Source organism: Physeter macrocephalus, chromosome 8, assembly GCF_002837175.3.
Source record: "Physeter macrocephalus isolate SW-GA chromosome 8, ASM283717v5, whole genome shotgun sequence".
NCBI classification, from domain to species: Eukaryota; Metazoa; Chordata; class Mammalia; order Artiodactyla; family Physeteridae; genus Physeter; species Physeter macrocephalus.
In genome coordinates, this window is record NC_041221.1 from 74,402,288 (window position 1) to 74,422,755 (window position 20,468).

General features: G+C 46.4%; 1 protein-coding gene across 1 annotated transcript; it reads left to right on the top strand.

Annotated features, from left to right (window-relative positions):
- The first annotated feature begins 2,402 nt into the window (after window positions 1-2,402).
- On the top strand, window positions 2,403-11,985 carry TMEM171 (transmembrane protein 171). Its single transcript, XM_028492974.2, has 4 exons — window positions 2,403-2,531; window positions 4,672-5,378; window positions 9,329-9,470; window positions 11,712-11,985. Exons 2-4 carry the CDS (start codon window positions 4,739-4,741, stop codon window positions 11,905-11,907), a joined length of 978 nt encoding a protein of 325 aa, XP_028348775.1. The 5' UTR covers window positions 2,403-2,531; window positions 4,672-4,738; the 3' UTR covers window positions 11,908-11,985.
- The last annotated feature ends 8,483 nt before the right edge of the window (window positions 11,986-20,468 follow it).

A 20,468-nucleotide genomic window follows, 5' to 3' on the forward strand; every position in this document is an offset into this window, starting at 1 on the left:
TCAAGCTTTTGCTGCATTCCTCAGCTTTACCCTCCATATTCACTTCCTGAATTCAAGATTCATCCATTTTTTAAGCTTGTTCTGATGCTATTTTTCTAAGGACTCGGCCTGGGCTGATCTTTTTTCACTACCACATGGGCTGGAAAAGGCTACCAGGTTTTAGATAGTGACAAGGTCATTCAGTCTCTTTCTTAAGAACAGGTCTGCTACAAAGACAAGCACCTTGAATGCTGGTGGGTATGTCTTTCATACATGACCAATGATTGGTTTCCAAGGAGTTTTAGTCAAACAGGCTCCAAAAGACACAAACAGTCCAAGTGGCAGATATCCCAAGTGGAGGCTAATCTGATTGTCCTTGGTGCCAGTACATTCAAATCTGTCATGTGTGGCCAGCCTGCAGTCATGTGGCACCAGAGGGGCAGCTGTATCAACAGGGCCCTTGCAGGTCCGCACACGACGTGGCCAGAGACTGAGTTTCAAATAGGGGAGAAGGAAAGAATGATTAGGGAAAGGAAAAGGAAACCCCCTTGTACAGAAAGGAATTGCTAGCAGGCCTGTGTAGGGAGGGTTGCGCAACCCTATAGTCAGGGTTGCGTTCTTGGAAAGCTGCGTGCCTGCTGCTGTTGTGTGATCGCCACTGCTGGTTATTTGCTCGTTAGCTGGGTGTGCTCTGAGGCCCTTCCAGCAGGTAGTATAACCTGACACTTTGACCAGGATAGCTCCACCGGGACACAGATTGCCGCAATGTCCTTGGGATACAGCGTCTGTTCTGTTGTAGGGATAAAAATGCCACACGATAAAAAGACATTTTCTGAGTTTGTGGCATTGTGCGTCCTTTGGGTGACAGACGTACCCAGGAGGAACAGTCAGCCTGGTTCAGGCCCTTGCTCCACATTAACCATCTGTGGAGATCGCTTTACATCTTTGGGCTGTGGTTTCCTCAGCTGAAAAATGACCTTTTTAGCTCCCCTATTGCCTTCTGCCTGCAACCTTCTCTGTGTTGCTGGAGACACACAGCGAAGAACCACAGGCTGTATGTAGGTAAAGCAGGCAACACGAAACCTGGCCCAGGGCAAGGGGTGTTGATATTCAAGACAGTAATAATCTCTGGCCACTGGGGAAAGTGGCCCAGCAAATCCCTCCCGCTAGACCCTGCCCAGTCTGCTTCCCTTATGAAGCCCTGTCTTACCCACCCAGCCCGCCAACCTGCAGAACCCAGGTGGACACCCTTCCCTGTTTGCCTCCCTTTGAGCCCTTCTTTGAGTCTCCTTCTCCCTTCTGTCATCAGCTAAGCCAACTCACTCTATACTGCAGTGAAAAACGACTGGGAACAACTTGCTGTATCAGGTATGCAAGGTGTTCCGCACTTCCAAAAGGTTAAGGCAGTTGGCGTTAACTCTTGACTGGGCTGATTTCAGGCAAAGTGGATAGGACTCCAGGGAGAAGTGGCAGGGATGGGAAAGGCCCCAGGGCTCATGGCGCTCCCCTCTTTGGGCTGAGCTCTTGACTCACCTTTCACATAGCCCTGACCTCTGGTGTGGAAACTGGCACAGCTGATTCCATGTCACGTGTCACGGGGCAGGTTACAAATAGCACGGGGATTAGCAAACCCATCCCAAAACGCCCGGTTCAAGGGCAGAGAAAGTGAGCAGTTTAAGTCCGGCAAATCATTCGCGACTGAGAACCGGGAAGGGGGTTCGATGGCAAAGCGGGCCTGCGACGACCATGACGACCATACGTGTGAGTCTCGGAGCTAGGACCGGTTGCCTGCACGTTTCGGGCATGGAAGACCCTTGTCTCACACGCTAATGGAGCGCACGTTTCTGTGACCTGGTGTCTCTATAACCTCTTCGTCGGGGAGCTCGCGGCGAGGGGCTAGCCCCAGTGACCCCAGCCAAGGTCTCCGGAGCAGCAGGAGGGCCACAGGCCCCCGGGTGCACCCGTCCCAGAGGGGGCGGCGGCGGGAACGCGGGGACCCCTGCCTGGGCGGCGGCCACACCGAAGAGGGGGGCAGGCGCTGCCCTTTCTTCCCCGCCCCCGGCCCAAATTCTGGGCTCTCGGCCCGGAAGGGAACCGGCTCCCTTCACGCCGCCCGGACCTCGACCGTCGCCTCGCGAGTTGGGACAGCCAGGAGAACCCCAACTTGCCGCCCCGTGCCCGCAGGGCCACGGGCCAAGGAGGAGGAGGAGGCGGAGGGGGGGTGGTGCATTTTCCCGGATTCCTCGTGCGCACGGTCACGGACGCGGAAGCCGCCCGGTCCGCCGCCCCTCGCTCTCCACCCCGGAGCCGGGCGCGCCTCTGGCCCCCGAAGGGCAGCACCCGGCGGCGGCCAGCTCCCTCCAGTCCGCCCTGCCCTGCCCGCGCCGGCACCGCCTCCTCTGTAAACACCCCGCGGCCCGCCCTCTGCGCGGGGACACGCAGGTGGGAGTGTGCGGTGCGGACCGCCGCCCGGGAGGCCGCGGGCGGAGGCGGGCGCCGCGCTGCCCGCCGACTGCCGGCGCAGACAGCGCCCTCGCAGGACGGAGCCTCAGGTAAGCGCTCCCGGCCCCGCGCTCCTCTGAACCCCGGGAGCCCGCGCTCTGTGGCCGCGGGGCGGGCGCTGAGAGTTGGGGTCCAGGCTGGGAGCGAGGAGCGGCGCAGCGCGGAGGAGCCGCACTGCACCTGCGCCCGCGGGGGCCGCGCGCCGAGCTCTCCGGGCTGGTGTTGCGCTCCGGCTCTTTAAACCCACCAGGCTCTTTCCCGTAAAGGACTTTGCCTCTCTTTGCGTCAGTACCCAAAGAGAGAGCTTTGGACGTGGTGACATGCTGCTGATTTGGAAATGTCCTTTGGGAAACAGCGTTGGGGAGGTGAATTTGGCTTTGGGGAAATGAAATGTAGGTTGGTATTTGGAAAAGGTTTAATATCCTATTAGTGCAGATGTCTCTGAGTCAGTTTGTGAGCGCATCTATTGGTGGGGGGGGGGGGGAGAGAAGGAACTACCCACGTACTATTTTGGATGGGAGATTAACACCTATGCCAGGTGCTTAGTCCACTAGTCCATGGAAAGGAAGCTACAAATCCAGTTTTAGGCCTTACTAGTACTGGGGAATTTGCCTTAAGGCAGTTGAAGCCTTGTGACTCACGACAAAGTCGAGGTATCAATCCAAGGTACAATGAATTGATAGGACTTTGTGGCAGAGAGTCACCCCTCACTCTTACCTTCAGACCAACAAAAGATATTACGGGACTCAGAATTTTTTTTAATTAGTGCAATACTTTAAATGTTTGTTTCAGCTTAATTACATCTTCATAAATATAATTTGTCCAAGTTTAACGCGGAAGCTTGTTTCCCACCTCTATTTCCTTCTTTCTCCAACTTCCTTCTGATTGTATCTTACTTTTTCCTGGAAAAGCACTTCCTAGTATAAGACCAGTTGCTTCCTTTCTTTACCTAACCCGACCCTACTTGGACATGATTTGGGTTTGTCAAGATGGCCTTGGCTTTAGCGACTCAATCTTGAGCTCCTTCATGTGACCAGGGATGCAAGTGGCACAAAATATTTTTAAAGTTTTCTTTCCTTGAGCAAATGAAAATGTTCTTTACACTTGGGTTGTCTTTTTGAGTGCCCCAACTTGAAGGGTCCTGGAAAAATATTCCATTCATTAGAGTAAGACAAGATAACTGGATAATAAAGTCAGGGTGTGTAAGGTAGACAATTCTTTACCCACTGCTCGGGATACATTTAATATATGAGAGCCTTGAAGTACCGGGCTTGGGTGGTCTTATGGAAGGTGCTTTGCCACTCGATTTCATGTATACTCTTCTTTCAAAGTCAAGTTCTATTGCTGTTTAGTGTTTTGTAACTGGTGATTTTATCGGCTGCTTATTTTTAACTGGGTCTAAACCTTTTTGTGGAAGTGGGTGGCACCACGGAAGAGGGTGAGCAAGAGGTCACCTTTCCACCTGTGGGACAAGGTGCTACCAGACCCCCCTGGGTTATCCCAGAACCAAGCAGCCAGGCCACCAGATTTCAGGGCGGCCCCGATGTGTGCCTGTTTGAGAATTCAAGAGTCACATTTTGACAAAATTAACTTAAAATCCACCAAACTCACTGTGTTCCTGAACGGCCTTCCCATTCAGTTGAAACTTGAGTCTCCCGTAGATGTAGCCTTAGGATAAAGCACGGAATGTTGCTGCAGTCTAAAATGGGAAATGGAAAGTTAGTTACTGAACGAAAATGTACCGACTTGGAAATACTCATAGCAGCTGTGATGAAATGTGGGATGTTTGTAAATCAGAAACAATCCCTGTGGTTCTTCCTTCACTCACCATTGTTTTTGTTTTTGGCTTTGTTTTTTTTTTTTTTGGCCTGGGGAAGTGAGTCTGTTAAGACTCATAACAGGAAAAGCCACACCCAGTTACTTTTGTTGCATGGGTTATGATTTTTCAAGATACTCTTAGGTGCATGGTAATTGCATTTGCCCTTCTTGCATATCTTTATAAAATTACATGTTCAGGAGTTTCTGAATGCCAGTTCCTCTGACTCATGAACCAGTTCATTGTGCTACAGTGTATCAGTTGCACAAAGTTCTATTCCCTATGATTTCATCCTAGCGTGATCTGGGAAGAAGAACAGGGCGGGTCAGGAACACCTGCGCCCACTTTAATTTGGTGTTTGGTTATGTCTGCAGAGTTGTTGAAACCATTGAAGGGAAGGAACACATCCCACCCACCTCGGGGAAGTGGCCTCTTCTGGCCATGTCTCCTGCAGCTGCTGCCGAGCCAGATGGGGTCCAGGGAGACAGGCATGTCACCAAGCTCATTTTCTTCCTTTTTGTCATCGGTGCCATCCTGCTGTGTGTGGGAGTCCTGCTCTCCATCTTTGGGTTCCAGGCATGCCAATACAAAACCCTCCCAGAATGCAGCATGGTGCTGAAGATCGCCGGGCCCGCGTGTGCTGTGATTGGGCTGGGGGCTGTGGTCCTGGCCCGCTCCCGGGCACGACTTCAGCGAAGTGAGGAGCGCCTGAGAGGCAACCAGGGGGCCTCCGACCGAGCCTTCCTCTGTGGGGAGAGCCGCCAGTTTGTCCAGTGTCTCATCTTTGGGTTTCTGTTCCTGACGAGTGGTATGCTCATCAGTGTACTGGGCATTTGGGTCCCCGGGTGTGGCTCAGACTGGGTGCAGGAACCGCTGAATGAGACAGACACTGCTGACTCAGAGCCCCAGATCTGTGGATTCCTGTCCCTGCAGATCTTGGGACCCTTGATTGTGCTTGTGGGATTGTGTTTCTTCGTGGTGGCCCATGTTAAGAAGAGAAACAACTTGAATGTGGGCCAGGATGCTTCTGAAAGTGAAGAGAGACAGACCCAGAACATGGAGCCCGTCCAGGTCACTGTAGGTGGGTGGCTGTCCTTCCTGTTCTTGTTCATATCACCATGGCTGTAGCATCAAGGCTTCACTGAGCTGCTCCCGGGTCTGGCCTAGATTCTCTTTCTCCTTCTCTCTCTTTGTCCCTGTCCCTGTGTCTCTCTCTCTCTCTCTCTCTCACACACACACACACACACACACACACATACACGCACGCAGATGCACACAGACACAGTTCTGCTGCTGCACTTATCCCCATAAGAATCCTTGAGCACATCATTTCCTCCCAGCAATTCCTTATTATCTAGCAAAAGCATTGGGACGTTAACTTGTGACCTTGACTGAGGTCACAGAGCAAATAAAGAGGAAAGTGAGAGGATCCTTGAGGAAAGCCTGGGAGCCTTCTAAAACCTAAGGTACCTGCCAAGTGACCCGGTTTCCCCTGTTATTCCCACACCAAACACTTACGGCACTTCTGGTTGTTGGAAACGTGGGTTCTCATCCCTGGTCATCCCTGACTGGCTGTCTTTGGAAGTCCTTAACCTCTCCTGGCCTTACTTTATGTATTTATAAAATGAGCACTGCATTTCTAAGATTCCTGTCAGCACTGATATCTAGGATTCTGAATCTATCCCAAGTCCACTGGCCTTCCATGTTTTGAGGGAGTCTTCTGTACTGTTTTCTGCCTCATTCTTCATTTTCTGTAATTTCGTCCTTGGCTTCAGGGTCGGAGCAAGGTTTGGAAGCAGTGGCATAGACAAAGATGAAATATGACAGCACCTGTCGCTTCTTTCCTCCATGGAGTGCCTACAGAGTGTCCCTTTGGGCCCCCAGGGATCCGCAGAAGAGCTGGATCACCATTTCCCAGAGTCAGGTCCCCACAGAACCATACCAGTAGCTTTGGCCTCACGTTCACACAGACAAAGAAAACACCCCATCGCTGCTCATTTTTGCAAATCACTGTTTTATTTCAGCCTCCCACTCTGAAGCCACAGCCTTAACATGTCAAAGGCTGGGTGGGCAAAGAGGATTACAGAGCAGAAACCGTGGAAGGAACAGGGAAGGAAGGTGGCGAGTGAGATGTTTCTCGCGGGTGGGGCTGTCTGTTGAGCTGGCAATGCTCACTGTGGGGATTCCCTGGGCTGTGGACCTTGCAGCATGGTATTGGCCTCGGAAAGGAAGGGGCAGATGGACGATCCTCGTGTTCAGCCAGGGTTGAAGCTCCCAGCTTACTTATTTGTGCGTTTATATAATTACGGTGGCAACATCAATATTAGTTATATGTTACTAATAGCAAACAAATATCTAGGGCTCATTCTTGGGCCAAATACCCATCTAGGTGTTTTAGTGTGTACTCGTCAAGGGCCTGTTGTGTGAAATTCATTCACACCTACAACAATCCACTGAGGCAGATGCTCTTAGTGTCTCCACGTTAAAGAAACCAAGGGTCAGGGATCCCAAGTAATTTGCCCAAGGTCACACCCTAGCCAGGATCCTAACCGAGGCGGTGGGCATGCATATGCTATGGCCATGGCCTAGCGCCCTCCCCAGGCACTTGCTGTAATTCTGTTTCTGCAGGCTTCATCCTTCACCAGGTGTCCCGGGTTGTTGTTGCGTGACGAAAGGGCTCACCCGGTATTATAGATGTTCTTAGTTCTTTCAGGGAACACAGTGGGGTCCAAGGAAATACACTCGTGAGATGCTCATGGTCTTCTACTTGGTTGGGAGCATTTCAAGGTGTGCCCTTTGGCTTTACTCTCAGGGAGTTTTGGGGCCCAGCCTTCTTCCTGGTGGTTGGAATGGGGGGCGGCAGGGAGCGGGGCTTGTGCTGGAGTGACTCCTGAGCAGTTCTGGCCTGATGTGGGCACTGCATCGTTTAAAATCTTTCCCACATAACCGTTTAAGTCCTATCAAACCTGTGAAAATCTGGCACATTGTCTTTCTCTCCTTTGGTATTATGGATTTTTAGAAATCATGCCTTTTAGCACAATTGTTAAGACTCCAGGCATTGTCTGTCAATGGTCAGTTCTGCCTTATGAGGGAAATTGGGGTGATAAGAGGCAGTTCTTGGCCAAGTGCCAGAAGGCAGCTCTTCCCAGACTGGAAGACAGAAGAGATAAACCAAGATGCCTGTTATCTGCATTGTGGGCACACCTAGTGCTGGACCCTGGATGCGCAAGCAGGTGTATGGTCAACTCACAGAGGACATCAAGTCTCTCGGGACATAGTGGAAGGGAAACTCCAGGGGCATGGGACTTTCCGGGGAGAGTAAGAGGGCTGAGAGCTGACCGGGCAGAGGGTTGGATAAGCCTCAGAGATAACTGGGGACTCTTGAGTACTTCCTTGTCTGTGTTTGCTAGGTGATCAGCCTGCTTTAGAGGCTTGTTTCCAGATCCTTTGACCTACAATGTGTAATTAAAGTGAACATTCAACCTACCTTCCTCTGACCTACCAAGACCTTCTGAAAAAATTAAATGAGAATCCCAAGACAACCACTGTGCTTTTTCCAGCTTCGGTTGGCGACGTATATTAAAAGCTTGAACTGCCATCTCCTTGCAGAAGGAGAGATGGAGTTAATGCATTTTCTGCAGGGCTACGTTACCTCTGGGGAGGCGTCTGAGGCATCACGGTGGAGAGCGGAACCACTGGCCAGACTGCCAGTTGGGAATGTTTCTTCAGACATGCAGATAGGCGCCACTTGCCGGTGGTTGTGAAGCAAGTCCCTCTGAGGATGTGTTACAGTTGAGAGAGCCTGCTCCGTGCTCAGCACCGTTTTAACCCCGCGCACAAATCCAGTCCTCCTACCTGTCCCCTGAGGCAGGTACAGTTACAGCCTGCAGTTTAGCGATGTGGTGGCTGAGGGAGGCCTAGAGAGGGCACATAACTTGTTCAGGGCCATGCTTGGTGGGAACTGGCAAGTGGAACCCCGGTAGCTTTAGAGGACCCTGCAGCCACCTAGGTGAGCATCAGCTCTGCTACCAGTACAAACCGTCTCCTCCCTGCAGGGAAGTAAAGTCCTCTTTCGTCTTTCATTCTCCCTGAGCTGTCATTTGGTGCTGCCAGCTTATCAGAGGCCACCCTCAGACCTCTTCGTGGTGGTGCCCACATGTCTAGAAGGTTCTGGGCAACTCATCTGGTACATTTTGTGTTGGAATCAAATTAGAGCTTGCATCTGGTCCCCAGTTCTCCTCGCCCAAACACAGGGATGTCTTCTGGAGTGAACAGTACCAACAGAAATGCAAAAAACAAAAAACAAAAAAACCCTAGCTTTTCTCTGAGTTTGACTTTCTTTTGTAAAGCTTGGAAGAAACGTTGGCAGATAAAAAAAAAAAACAAAAACTCTTCAAGTGCATAAACCACAACTATGGAAATAGGGATGATGGGCGGGCTGTATTGTGGCTGTACTGTCATTTGTTCAGAGGTTGAAACTACATTTGAGGAATGGAGGCACTTTATCCAACAGCTAACTTTTGAAGAATTAAAATTGTAAGTAGAAAACGAGAAAAGCTTTGTAGCAGCAGACATCCCAGGGGAGGTGAGGAACATTGTTAGCAAATGCTTCACAGAAATGCTTTAGCTCAGACTCGCTATGAAATACAGGCCCACTGTTTTGTTTTGTTTTTTTAGTGTGGCAAAATAGACATCACATACAATTTACCAGTTTAATCATTTGAAAGTGTAGAGCGGTATTCAGTACATTCACCATGTTGTACAGACACCACCATGATCCATTCCCGGAAGTTTTTCATTATCCTGAACAGAAACCCTGCCTGCATTAAACACTAAGTCCAGTCGCCCTAGCCTCCAGCCCCTGGCAACCTCTGCTCTCCGTCTCTGTAAATTGGATAGGCTCACTTTTAAATTCTGGTGTTTTGACCTTTTCTATAGATGGGCCAAACATATCATTCATTTCTTTGGCTCTTGCTCATTTGCTTGCATTTATTACTCATCTGTTGTCAATGAAATGTTGTGTTTCCTTAGGTGATGCCGTGATCATATTCCCACCCCCTCCACCGCCTTACTTTCCCGAGTCTTCAGTTTCTGCAGCTACTCGGAGTCCTGGGGCTGACAGTTTGCTCCCAAATGAAAATCCACCTTCATATTACAGTATTTTTAACTATAGGTAAGACTTTCCGTTTGAACGTCAATAGTAGGAAAGTTTAACCTTTTCAGGCCTATGTCTACATTCGGGCCAAATCAGCCTTAAGGCTATGGTAGAGGTGTAGCCATCCAAGCATGAGTATCTTTTTGGCTGACATTATGCCAAAATTATTGCCTTAATATTCCTAGTACTTTTCAGGAAACTTTGGGCAGCACATAAGTTAAAAATTATAAAAGTGGTTATGCCGGGTTACTAGGAAGCCTTCTCCAGGCATCTTTATGTGGTCCTAGCAGGGTTGATCCTCAAAATGCTGCACAAACCCATCAGCCATCCCGAGCGCTGGAGCAGAACTCAGGAGGCCCCTGCTAATTTAGGCTTTGCTGCTTTAGACTGTGGGAGGGGTGAGGGTCCCAGGGGACCTCCAGCAGCTACAGAGCATTTCAGTATCTAATGGAGGTACTTGAGTGGCCGGCTGAAATCAACCTGCACCCTGACTTGACCACACCAGGCTTCTCCCCTCAATATTAAGTTGTTCCCTGGGCCTCAGAGCCTTCTCAGATTGACCGAAGAGAAATAATGAGATTCCCATCCCCATCCCCCACGCTTTCCACATGCCACAGATTGGGAGGCCTACCTGGGGTCAGATTAAACAGTGTAAATATAAGTGTTTTTCCTTGAGGTAGAGGGATGCCACTGAAGGTTGTGGAGTCACAGCAACAGGATCCGAGCAGTGGTTGGCACAGCTCGTGATGGGGAAAGGCTGGGGGTGACCAGGCTGGTGAGGAAGCCTGCTCTCATGGACAGGCTGAAGGTAGCAGGAGCCTGGGACTGGGGTGGTCAGAAAGGGAGGAGTGTGTGAGGATGTCTGCTGTGGAGGACGACAGGGACTAAAAGCAGAGATCATGATGTCAAGGGTGAGTGAACAGGGACAGGGAATGTCCCTGACTGAGGAAGACAGAGACGGGGCCTGTGTAAGTGGGAGAAGATGGTGAGCTGGCTTGCAGTAGAGGGAGAGCGAGGTGTGGGCCTTTGAGCTAGACCGGATGGGCCAGGTCTTGGGAGAGAGATGGGGTACTGGAGATGAAATGGCAAAGAGGTTGCTGAAACCAAGAGGGCAAGGCGACAGAGACCTGTGGAGAATCCACGGGCGGGGAAAGCGTGAAAGGAAGGAGTTCTGGGAAGCGTCAGGGACGAGCAGGGCTGGAAGAGGCTCTGTACCTTCCCAGATGGGAAACCAGGGTGTAGGAGGTGAAGGCAGGATCACTGGAAAATCTCACAGGGCAAAGCAGGCCTCAGTGAAAAGTGACTTTTGAGACACTGAGACACGTGCATTTTTGAAAGCAGTGAGAAGCAGGACCTGAGAGATGTCATGGGTGTGCTAGGGACAGGGGCTGCCATACCTGGTCATTCATGTTTCACGGCACATGTTCTTGTACTTCAAACCAGGTGATGAGCTGGAGATCTGACCAGGGATGAATGCAGGAGTTCCCCTGTGTGGGTGAAAGGGAGGTTAGGTTCTGGACATTTGTAGAACTCTCTTAGTGAATTTTTGTATTCTTTTCTCCAATGATGAACTTCCCAGAGCCCTAAAATAAATGTCTATTTCTACTGCTACTAAAAACTACTCCTACTGCTGTTGCTATGCCAGAGTCTGCCTTTTCTTACATTACCTCAGGTCATTCTCATAGTTACTTAGAAGGTGGGCACTGTCATCATCCCCATTTTACAGATGAGGAAACTGAGGCTTAGAGAGGTTAAGTAACTTGTCTGAGATCCGACAGCTAGAAAGCAGCAGAGTGGAAATTCAGATGCAGGTCTGCCCTTTGCTAGACCCCACTCCATTAACCAGTACGTCTTCCTGCCTTCCTTCAAGTTTTTGGCTTAATGATTTAATTTTCTCTTTGCATAAGTTTGTCTACCTTCCATTAGCTGTCTCAGAAGATGAAATAGCAGAGAAGAGTAACTGTGTGTGTGCATGTTCTTTTCGGAAGGCAGCTATGTGTTTGTACTCTACGTCTTTTCAATGACAAGGGAAATGACAACAGGAGTGAGACAGTCTTAAAGTAACCGTGAGCTCTAAGGACAGGAAGGGGTAAGAAATCAAAACATATCTATGCAGAATAGAATATGGAAAAAATTACTCTGGAGACCCTTGCGAATGTTTCCAAATGCATCTAATTAAACATGTGAAAAGAACCTGGTAGTTAAGGCATGTGACTAAGTCCCTCTACTCCCTTTCATGTTCTCTCTCCTTCTTCATAGGATCCCAACTCCTGAGGGCCAAGGCGCAGCCTCTGAGAGAGATTGTGAATCTATATATACGATTTCTGGGACTGCTTCATCCTCTGAGACCTCACACACTCCCTGTCTCTCATCCGAATTGCCTCCCAGATATGAAGAAAAAGAAACTGCTGCCACCGCATCCTTGTCTCCATCTTCTGAGCCTTCCCCACCATGAGCCATGGACCCCAGTTCAATTTTTTATAGAATCAATCACTATTTAATTTGTTTTTCTAATAAAAAATACAATAGAATCGGCTATGTCCTGACTTCCTGGTGTAGTATCAACGTCAATAACAAACCTTCCAGATTAAGCTGTCAATGCTTCAGACCGCAGGAGAGGCAGAGTGCCTCTGGCTGGGAATCTAAGATGCTTCTCTCGTTGAGGCCTCCTACTCTGGGAGGTGGGGTGGGATCGTTCATATTGGTGGATGAAAAAGCAGAGGCTCAGAAAGGCTCATTAACTTACTCAAGGTCACATTGCTTCTAAATGGTGAGGTTGGGCTTTGAACCCATCTAGCTAGTTTCTGAGAGCCAGGTGCATATCTCTACCCTGTGCTGTCAAAGGCCAACCAAAAGTACTGGTTAATGTTTAGCTTGGCGCATTGGGTTTCCAATGTTCATTGCTTCTGGGGCAGAGAAACCAGATTACTTTCCTCATTTCTTTATTATTTCTTGCTCCTCTTCTTCCCTTTCTTCTCCCTCTCCTCCTTCTTCCTCCTTTCCCTATTCCTTTTTTCTTTTTTTTTTTTTTGCATTCTGAAAGAAGGTAGTTAGGGTAACTAGGTAATTTTCACTGGGGCAGTTAACAGCATACTGATATCCTAAAGCCTTCTTATAGTGATGTGACATTTTTGGAGAAGAAATTTCTTGGGGCACTTTGGTAACTAGATTTCCCCTGGAGAGGTTCATGAGGGATGAGTCTTTCTGTACTATAAGGTGCCCGACTGTCTGGACCACCAACTTTTATTCTTATAAAGCTATTGCTGAACAAAAGCGTTTGTATAGTTGGGTGCAATAATAAATATTTATTTACTTCTAGATATAAACCTTAAAAAATAATCACTAAGTATTATCAGTTCTACCCAGGAAAAACTGATTTTTAGAATCTAAAGTCTGTAGGAACTGAGCATTTTTGTTAACAAAATTTGATGTAGCAAAAATGAACTTTTTAGGCCTTTTACCACAAGCCATCATCCCCATAAAAAGCAGCATTATCCAGCATTTAAGTGCCTGAAAGCAGAATTTAAAGGCGTTAATGCTCCAGTAGTTTAACTGAAGTAATGACTGATTTCATGGGAAATGCCACTGCAATAAATCAGGGGTAACAGTCTGTACCAGCAGGACTGATCTATTTCTAAACTGGACGTTTATTGGACTGAACTGCTCTTAAAATTCTGCTTTTTTTTCCTTGAAGGTAAATTATTCACATTTTAAAATTAAAACAAAGGGTAGATTATCACCACTTCCTTCTGCTGTTATTTGCTTAAAGTGATTAAGCTGAAACTTCTAGGTAGAATTAAACACTTACGAGTTCTCATATATAATCAAGAGCATTTTTAATGGCTCAAAGTTAGGGTTTGTAACTGGGCATTTACTTTTATATGCTAGTAAACTTAAATGGCAGTTGTTAGCAATGCTTAGGTATAAGTTGGACCTTCTGGTTGGGGAAGTCTGCCTTACCTCCATCAGTCTCCGCAGTATTCAGCCAAGTGGGAACAGACGAAGCCACAACAATGAAAGGGGTCCCCAAGCGTGAGATGTTTATTGCAGGACTGAATCATGGGCAGCTGAGCTGGGATGAATCATTTAGTCATACGAAGATGCATTCTTTGCCTATCAAGGTTCTGGCAAAGGATGATAGCTTCTGAAAACCCATCTGGTGGTCTGCTACTTATTTTCTTTATATGTGTTAACTTTTTTTTGATGTGAAATTAATCGTAGAAGATTAACCATTTGAAGGTGAACAATTCAGTGGCATTTGTTACATTCACAACGTTGTACAGCCACCACCTCTATCGAATTCCAAAATATTTTCATCACCCCAAATAAAGCCCCATACCTAGTAAGTAGTCACTCCCCACTCCCTCCCTCCTCCCTATCTCCTGGCAACCACCAATCTGCTTCTGTCTCTGTAGATTTACCTTTTCTGGGTATTTCATATAAGTCATATCATACAATATGTGAACTTTTGTGTCTGCCTTCTTTCGTTTAGCATTCTTTCATTTAGCATGCCTTCTTTCATTTACCACGTTGTAATGTGTATCAGTACTTCATTCCTTTCTGGAGCTGAATACTATTCCATGTGTGTATGTGCCACAGTGTATTCATGATGGGCATTTGGGTTGTGTCAGCCTTCTGGCCGTAGTGAATAGGGTAGCTATTAACATTCACGTACAAGTATTTGCTGGAGTACCTGTTTTCAACTCTTTTAGGTACATACCTAGAAACGGAATTGCTGGATCATACGTGAACTTTAAGTTTTTGAGGAACTGAACACTGTTTTCCACAGAGGCTCCACCTTTTTATATCCCCACCAGCCCTGTACAAAAGTTCAATTCTTCCACATCCTCACCACCACTTATTTTCTGTTATTATTATTGTCATCTGAGTACGAAGTGGTATCTCATTATGGTTTTGATTTCAATTTCCCTAATGACTGATAATGTTGAGCATCTTTTCATGTATTGTTTTGAACACCAAACATTATCAGGAGCATAAGAAATCTTACTCCAGATTTTCCTCCTGTGGCGTTGGGAGGTATGAAGATAGTGATGAGGATGGCAACTTCAGGTGGAACTACCCACGCCAGGTGCTACCATGCTGCCTCTACACTATGAAAACCCCTCTTGTGATGTCTTTGCTCTCCCCTGGAGATCAGTTAAGTTGACTAACCCAATCAACAAATTCTAATGAAACTGAAGGGACGAGGTAAGGTCCCTTTGGTATTTCTATGAGCTATGGAGGAATGGGAGGTCAATGAACAGTTTTCAGAGGATGAAAGCTGAGGGGGAAGGTAAGTATGTGTTTATCCAATTTCCATCTGAAAAGTTGGAGTAGGGTGAGGAGAAGGGCATTTAAAGTTGGCCTCTTTAACACTATCCCTATCAAATTACCCATGACATTTTTCACAGAACTAGAACATATAATCCTAAAATTCATATGGAACCATAAAAGACCCAGAATTGCCCAAGCAATCCTGAAGAAAAAGAACAAAGCAGGATGCATAACCCTCCCAGGCTCCAGACAATACTACAAAGCTACAGTAATCAAAACAGTATGGTATTGGCACAAAAAGAGACATATGGCTCAATGGAACAGAATAGACAGCCCAGAAATAAACCCATACACCTAAGGTCAATTAATCTTCTACAAAGGAGGCAAGATTATACAATGGGAAAAAGATAGTCTCTTCAGTAATGGTGTTGGGAAAGCTGGACAGCTGCCTGTAAATCAATGAAGTTAGAACACTCCCTCATGCCATACACAAAAATAAACTCAAAATGGCTTAAAGACTTAACCATAAGACATGACACCATAAAACTCCTAGAAGAGAGCATAAGCAAAACATTCCATGACATAAATCGTACCAATGTTTTAAGTCAGTCTCCCAAGGCAATAGAAATAAAAACAAAAATAAACAAATGGGACCTAATCAAAGGTATGAAGATAGTGATGAGGATGGCAACTTCAGGTGGAACTACCCACGCCAGGTGCTACCATGCTGCCTCTACACTATGAAAACCCCTCTTGTGATGTCTTTGCTCTCCCCTGGAGATCAGTTAAGTTGACTAACCCAATCAACAAATTCTAATGAAACTGAAGGGACGAGGTAAGGTCCCTTTGGTATTTCTATGAGCTATGGAGGAATGGGAGGTCAATGAACAGTTTTCAGAGGATGAAAGCTGAGGGGGAAGGTAAGTATGTGTTTATCCAATTTCCATCTGAAAAGTTGGAGTAGGGTGAGGAGAAGGGCATTTAAAGTTGGCCTCTTTAACACTATCCCTATCAAATTACCCATGACATTTTTCACAGAACTAGAACATATAATCCTAAAATTCATATGGAACCATAAAAGACCCAGAATTGCCCAAGCAATCCTGAAGAAAAAGAACAAAGCAGGATGCATAACCCTCCCAGGCTCCAGACAATACTACAAAGCTACAGTAATCAAAACAGTATGGTATTGGCACAAAAAGAGACATATGGCTCAATGGAACAGAATAGACAGCCCAGAAATAAACCCATACACCTAAGGTCAATTAATCTTCTACAAAGGAGGCAAGATTATACAATGGGAAAAAGATAGTCTCTTCAGTAATGGTGTTGGGAAAGCTGGACAGCTGCCTGTAAATCAATGAAGTTAGAACACTCCCTCATGCCATACACAAAAATAAACTCAAAATGGCTTAAAGACTTAACCATAAGACATGACACCATAAAACTCCTAGAAGAGAACACAGGCAAAACATTGTCTGACATAAATCGTAGCAATGTTTTCTTAGGTCAGTCTCCCAAGGAAATAGAAATAAAAACAAAAATAAACAAATGGGACCTAATCAAACTTACAAGCTTTTGCACAGCAAAGGAAACCATAAACAAAATGAAAACACAACCTGCAGAATGGGAGAAAATATTTGCAAATGATGAGACTGACAAGGGCTTAATTTCCAAAATATACAAATAGCTCATACAACTCAACAACAAAAAAACAAACAACCCAATCCCAAAATGGGCAGAACACCTAAATAGACATGTCTCCAAAGAAGAAATACAGATGGCCAGTAGGCACATGAAAAGATGCTCAACATTGCTAATTATTAGAGAAATGCAAATCAAAACTACAATGAGGTACCTCTTCACACCAGTCAGGATGGCCATCATTAAGAAGTCAACAAATAACAAATGCTGGAGAGGGTATGGAGAAAAGGGAACCCTCCTACACTATTGGTGGGAATGTAAGTTGGTGCTCTCACTGTGGAAAACAGTATGGAGGTTCCTCAGAAAACTAAAAATAGAACTACCATATGATCCAGCAATCCCACTCCTGGGCATATATCCAGACAAAACTATAATTCAAAAAGATACATGCACCCCTGTGTTCATAGCAGCACTATTTACCATAGCCAAGACATGGAAACAGCCTAAATGTCCATCAACAGATGAATGAATAAAGAAGATGTGGTACATATATATACAATGGAATACTACTCAGCCATAAAAAAGAATGAAATAATGCCATTTGCAGCAACATGGATGCAACTAGAGATTATCATACTAAGTGAAGTAAGTCAGAAAGAGAAAGACAAATACCATATGATATCACTTATATGTGGAATCTAAAATATGACACAAATGAACCTATCTATGCAACAGAAACAGAATCACGGACGTAGAGAACACACTGGTGGTTGCCAAGGGGGAGGGGGTTGGGAGAGGGAGATGAAGTGGGAGGTTGGTGTTAGCAGATGTAAGCTTTTATGTATAGAATGGATACACAACAAGGTCCTACTGTATAGCAGAGAGAACTATATTCAATATCCTATGATAAACCATAATGGAAAAGAATATTAAAGAAAGAATGTGTACATATGTATAACTGAATCACTTTGCTATACAGCAGTCATTAACACATGATAATTCAACTGTACTTCAATTTTTTAAAAAGTTAAAAAAAATAGTTAAGGTGGGCTCTGTGACAACCTTGTGTGATGTGACTCTTGGCCTTCCGGTTAATATGTAGAGGACTGAGGCCATGTGAGTGGTGGGTTTCTCCTGAAGGGGGTCATTATTCCAGGGCAGGTCACAGGAAAGGAATGCATCCAGAGACAGGAAGTAGACCTCAGAAGGCAGCCTTAGGTGGGCAGAAGAGAGAGGGTAGTTTGGTTGGAACTGCAAGGATCCATGATGATAAGAATCAAGATGATTGTTGAAAAAGTTAAATTCCTGAGTCCCATTTCAGACTGGCCTAATGCATCCAAATCTCCAGGGGGGTAAAGTTCATTGTCTGGGAATCTGGGAAACACTTCCTGTGAGGACAACAGAGGGAAACTGTGGAGGCAGCACCTTGTGGGTTAGATTATCTGGGATTATGAGCTCCTTGTTTGTGACTTCAAGGCCTTCTGGAGGGTCCTGTTTACACATCCCAGCCTGTGCTAAAGGTCTTTGAGGGGTAGAATGTGGGTCCCCAGTTAGACCCCAGTGCTGATGGGGGCTTCACACAGCTGCCCAGTCCTAGCCTTCTAGGCAACTCTGCACGTGATTCATGAGAGAGCCCCAAGGGAGTGCGGAAACAAAGGCAGGGTCGTGTCACCTGCCCTTTCCTCCTATATTTCCAGACTGGGGAAATTTGGACTCATTTTTTTAAGGAAGGCATGGCTTTGTGTTGGAAGAGGTCAACGGCTACATGTCTACAACTGGAAGCATCAAAGACATTTATCAGGATAAGGCAGAGTAGAGGAAAACACTAGCTGGGTTGAAATGGAAAATGCTTGAGATTGTCCAAGTGGGCAGAAGTTTGAAAACTGCCTCAGACAGGGCTCCTTCCTCTCAGTGCCTTCCAGCCCCTGATGGACCAGTCAGTGTGGTGGGCTGGGCTCTGCCAGCTGCCACCCTGGACGCAGGAAACGCAGATCTCTGAGCCTCTGGTGTAGAAGCTTCTCCAAAGGAAAGAGAGGTCGGGAAGCACACTGAGGGGGGTGGTCAGTGGGCCGGAGGGGTGAAATGTCCTCTCACTGTTAGTGGGCAACCATGCATGGTTGGGCTGCTTCACGCCATGAACCCTCCTGGGGTATTGCATACCTGGAATTCCTGGAGTATCATGCATGCTGCCACCAATCTGAGTACCCCAACAGGAACAAAGGGGAGGATATGGATGCAGCTTTTGCTAGTAAAGAATGCTTTGGCGGAGGTGGGCAGAGATTCCTGCTGAGCGAAGCATGTGACTGCTTGCATAGGCTATCTGTGTCTTGCTTCGCTCAGTAGGGTGCCCAGCCCTCTGGTTGGGTGTGGCCAATGCTGGGAGTGCAGGGTGACTTCATGCCCTCACTCCCGGATGGGGCAGGGTGGCAGACAGCAACCTGATGAGGAAGGGAATTAGTTAGGCGGTGATTTAACTGCTCTGCGTGTTCTCCTGGAGCCTGCTCAGGTCTGAAGGTGAGAAGTTGGGCAGGGCGGTTTGGTGGGCATGGATGAGCCACCACTGCTGTCATGTGCCAAATCATTCGTAAGACATTTCCTTAAAGGCCTCTGAATGAGTGAGTGAGTCCTGCCTACAGGTGCTGGGTGGCCAAATGGCTTATTTATTAGGAGTTTTCACAAAGGCAGAGGCCTGTCTCTTCCACAGGTTGGAGAGGTTTGGGGAGGTCCTGGTCTCTACAAGGGCTATGGTTCTTCCTCAAGCTCAGGGTCCTCCTGGTGGCCCAGACCCCATGTAGGAAGTAATCACTTCCCCGTAGGTCAAGTCTCCCAGGCCCCACCAGACACTCTCTGGTGCTCCTGCCTTCCTTCAGGCCGCTAGGTGCTAAGTTGCTCCAAGATTCCCTTCCTCAGGCCCTGAAGCTCTGCTCTCTCGGCCCTTTGTGTCCAGCTGGAGTTTTCCCATAGGAGTCTGCAGGGTGGGAGCCGGAGCACAGCTCTGCAGCTGCCAGGCCAGGCTGAGCTGCTTTCCCGCTGCCACTTCATGAACACTAACAGTTGTTTGCAATCCACGGGTGGAATCTGGCAGAGCCTGATGTCCTTCAAAGGGCCTGTGTCCTTCATGGCTGTGTGCTGGGGCGGGAACTTCACACCTGGTTAGACGTGTGTGGCCTTGGGCAGGTCGCTGCACTGCTCCGGTCCTAGCCCATCTCTGGGGTGCCCTTCTGCTCTGGAAAAAAGCCAGAATTGCGGTCCAGCTTCTATAAGGGTATCCTCTTTCCATAGTAGGTTGCTGGCTTTGGAATTCTTTCTCTGTTTGAATTACAATTCAATATTACTACCATTGAAACTACTAAGTAAAGTAAAAGATTTTTTGAAGTTTTTCGATCCTTAAAATATATCTCATTTAAGCACATATGTAAACTTAGAGTACTGTGTTGAAAGTCATTGAGATAATTATTTTTCTTTGCTTTTATATTACTGATTGGATATACAATTAGGGTCATTTATTCCCGCTAATGTTCAGTATTAAGATTAATTTAATTTTTGAACACATAAAACATATACTATTTGAAACGATGTGCTAAAAAAAGTCTTGGTTCTACCCTTTTCTTATCTACCCTGTTCCATCCACCCCTTCTAGGTCATCATTATTTTGATTAGGTTCAGGTATATACTTCCAGTGTTTCTTTGTTGATATATATGTGTGTATATATATATATGTATATATGTGTGTATATATGTATATACATACACGTGTATATATATATACACACATATATATATACACATATATATCTATATATGTACATATATACAATCTATATTTACATATAATAATACATATTGCAATATATGTGCTAATATAGAGTATATAATATGCTAATATATTACAATATATACTAATATATAGCATATAATATATACTAATATATAGTGTGTAATATATAATATTTTATATATCTATTTATTTATTTATATGCTGCTCAGCATCTTGCTTTTTTTTTTTTTTACATCTTTTTTGGAGTATAATTGCTTTACAATGTTGTGTTAGTTACTGCTGTACAACAAAGTGAATCAGCTATACGTATACATACATCC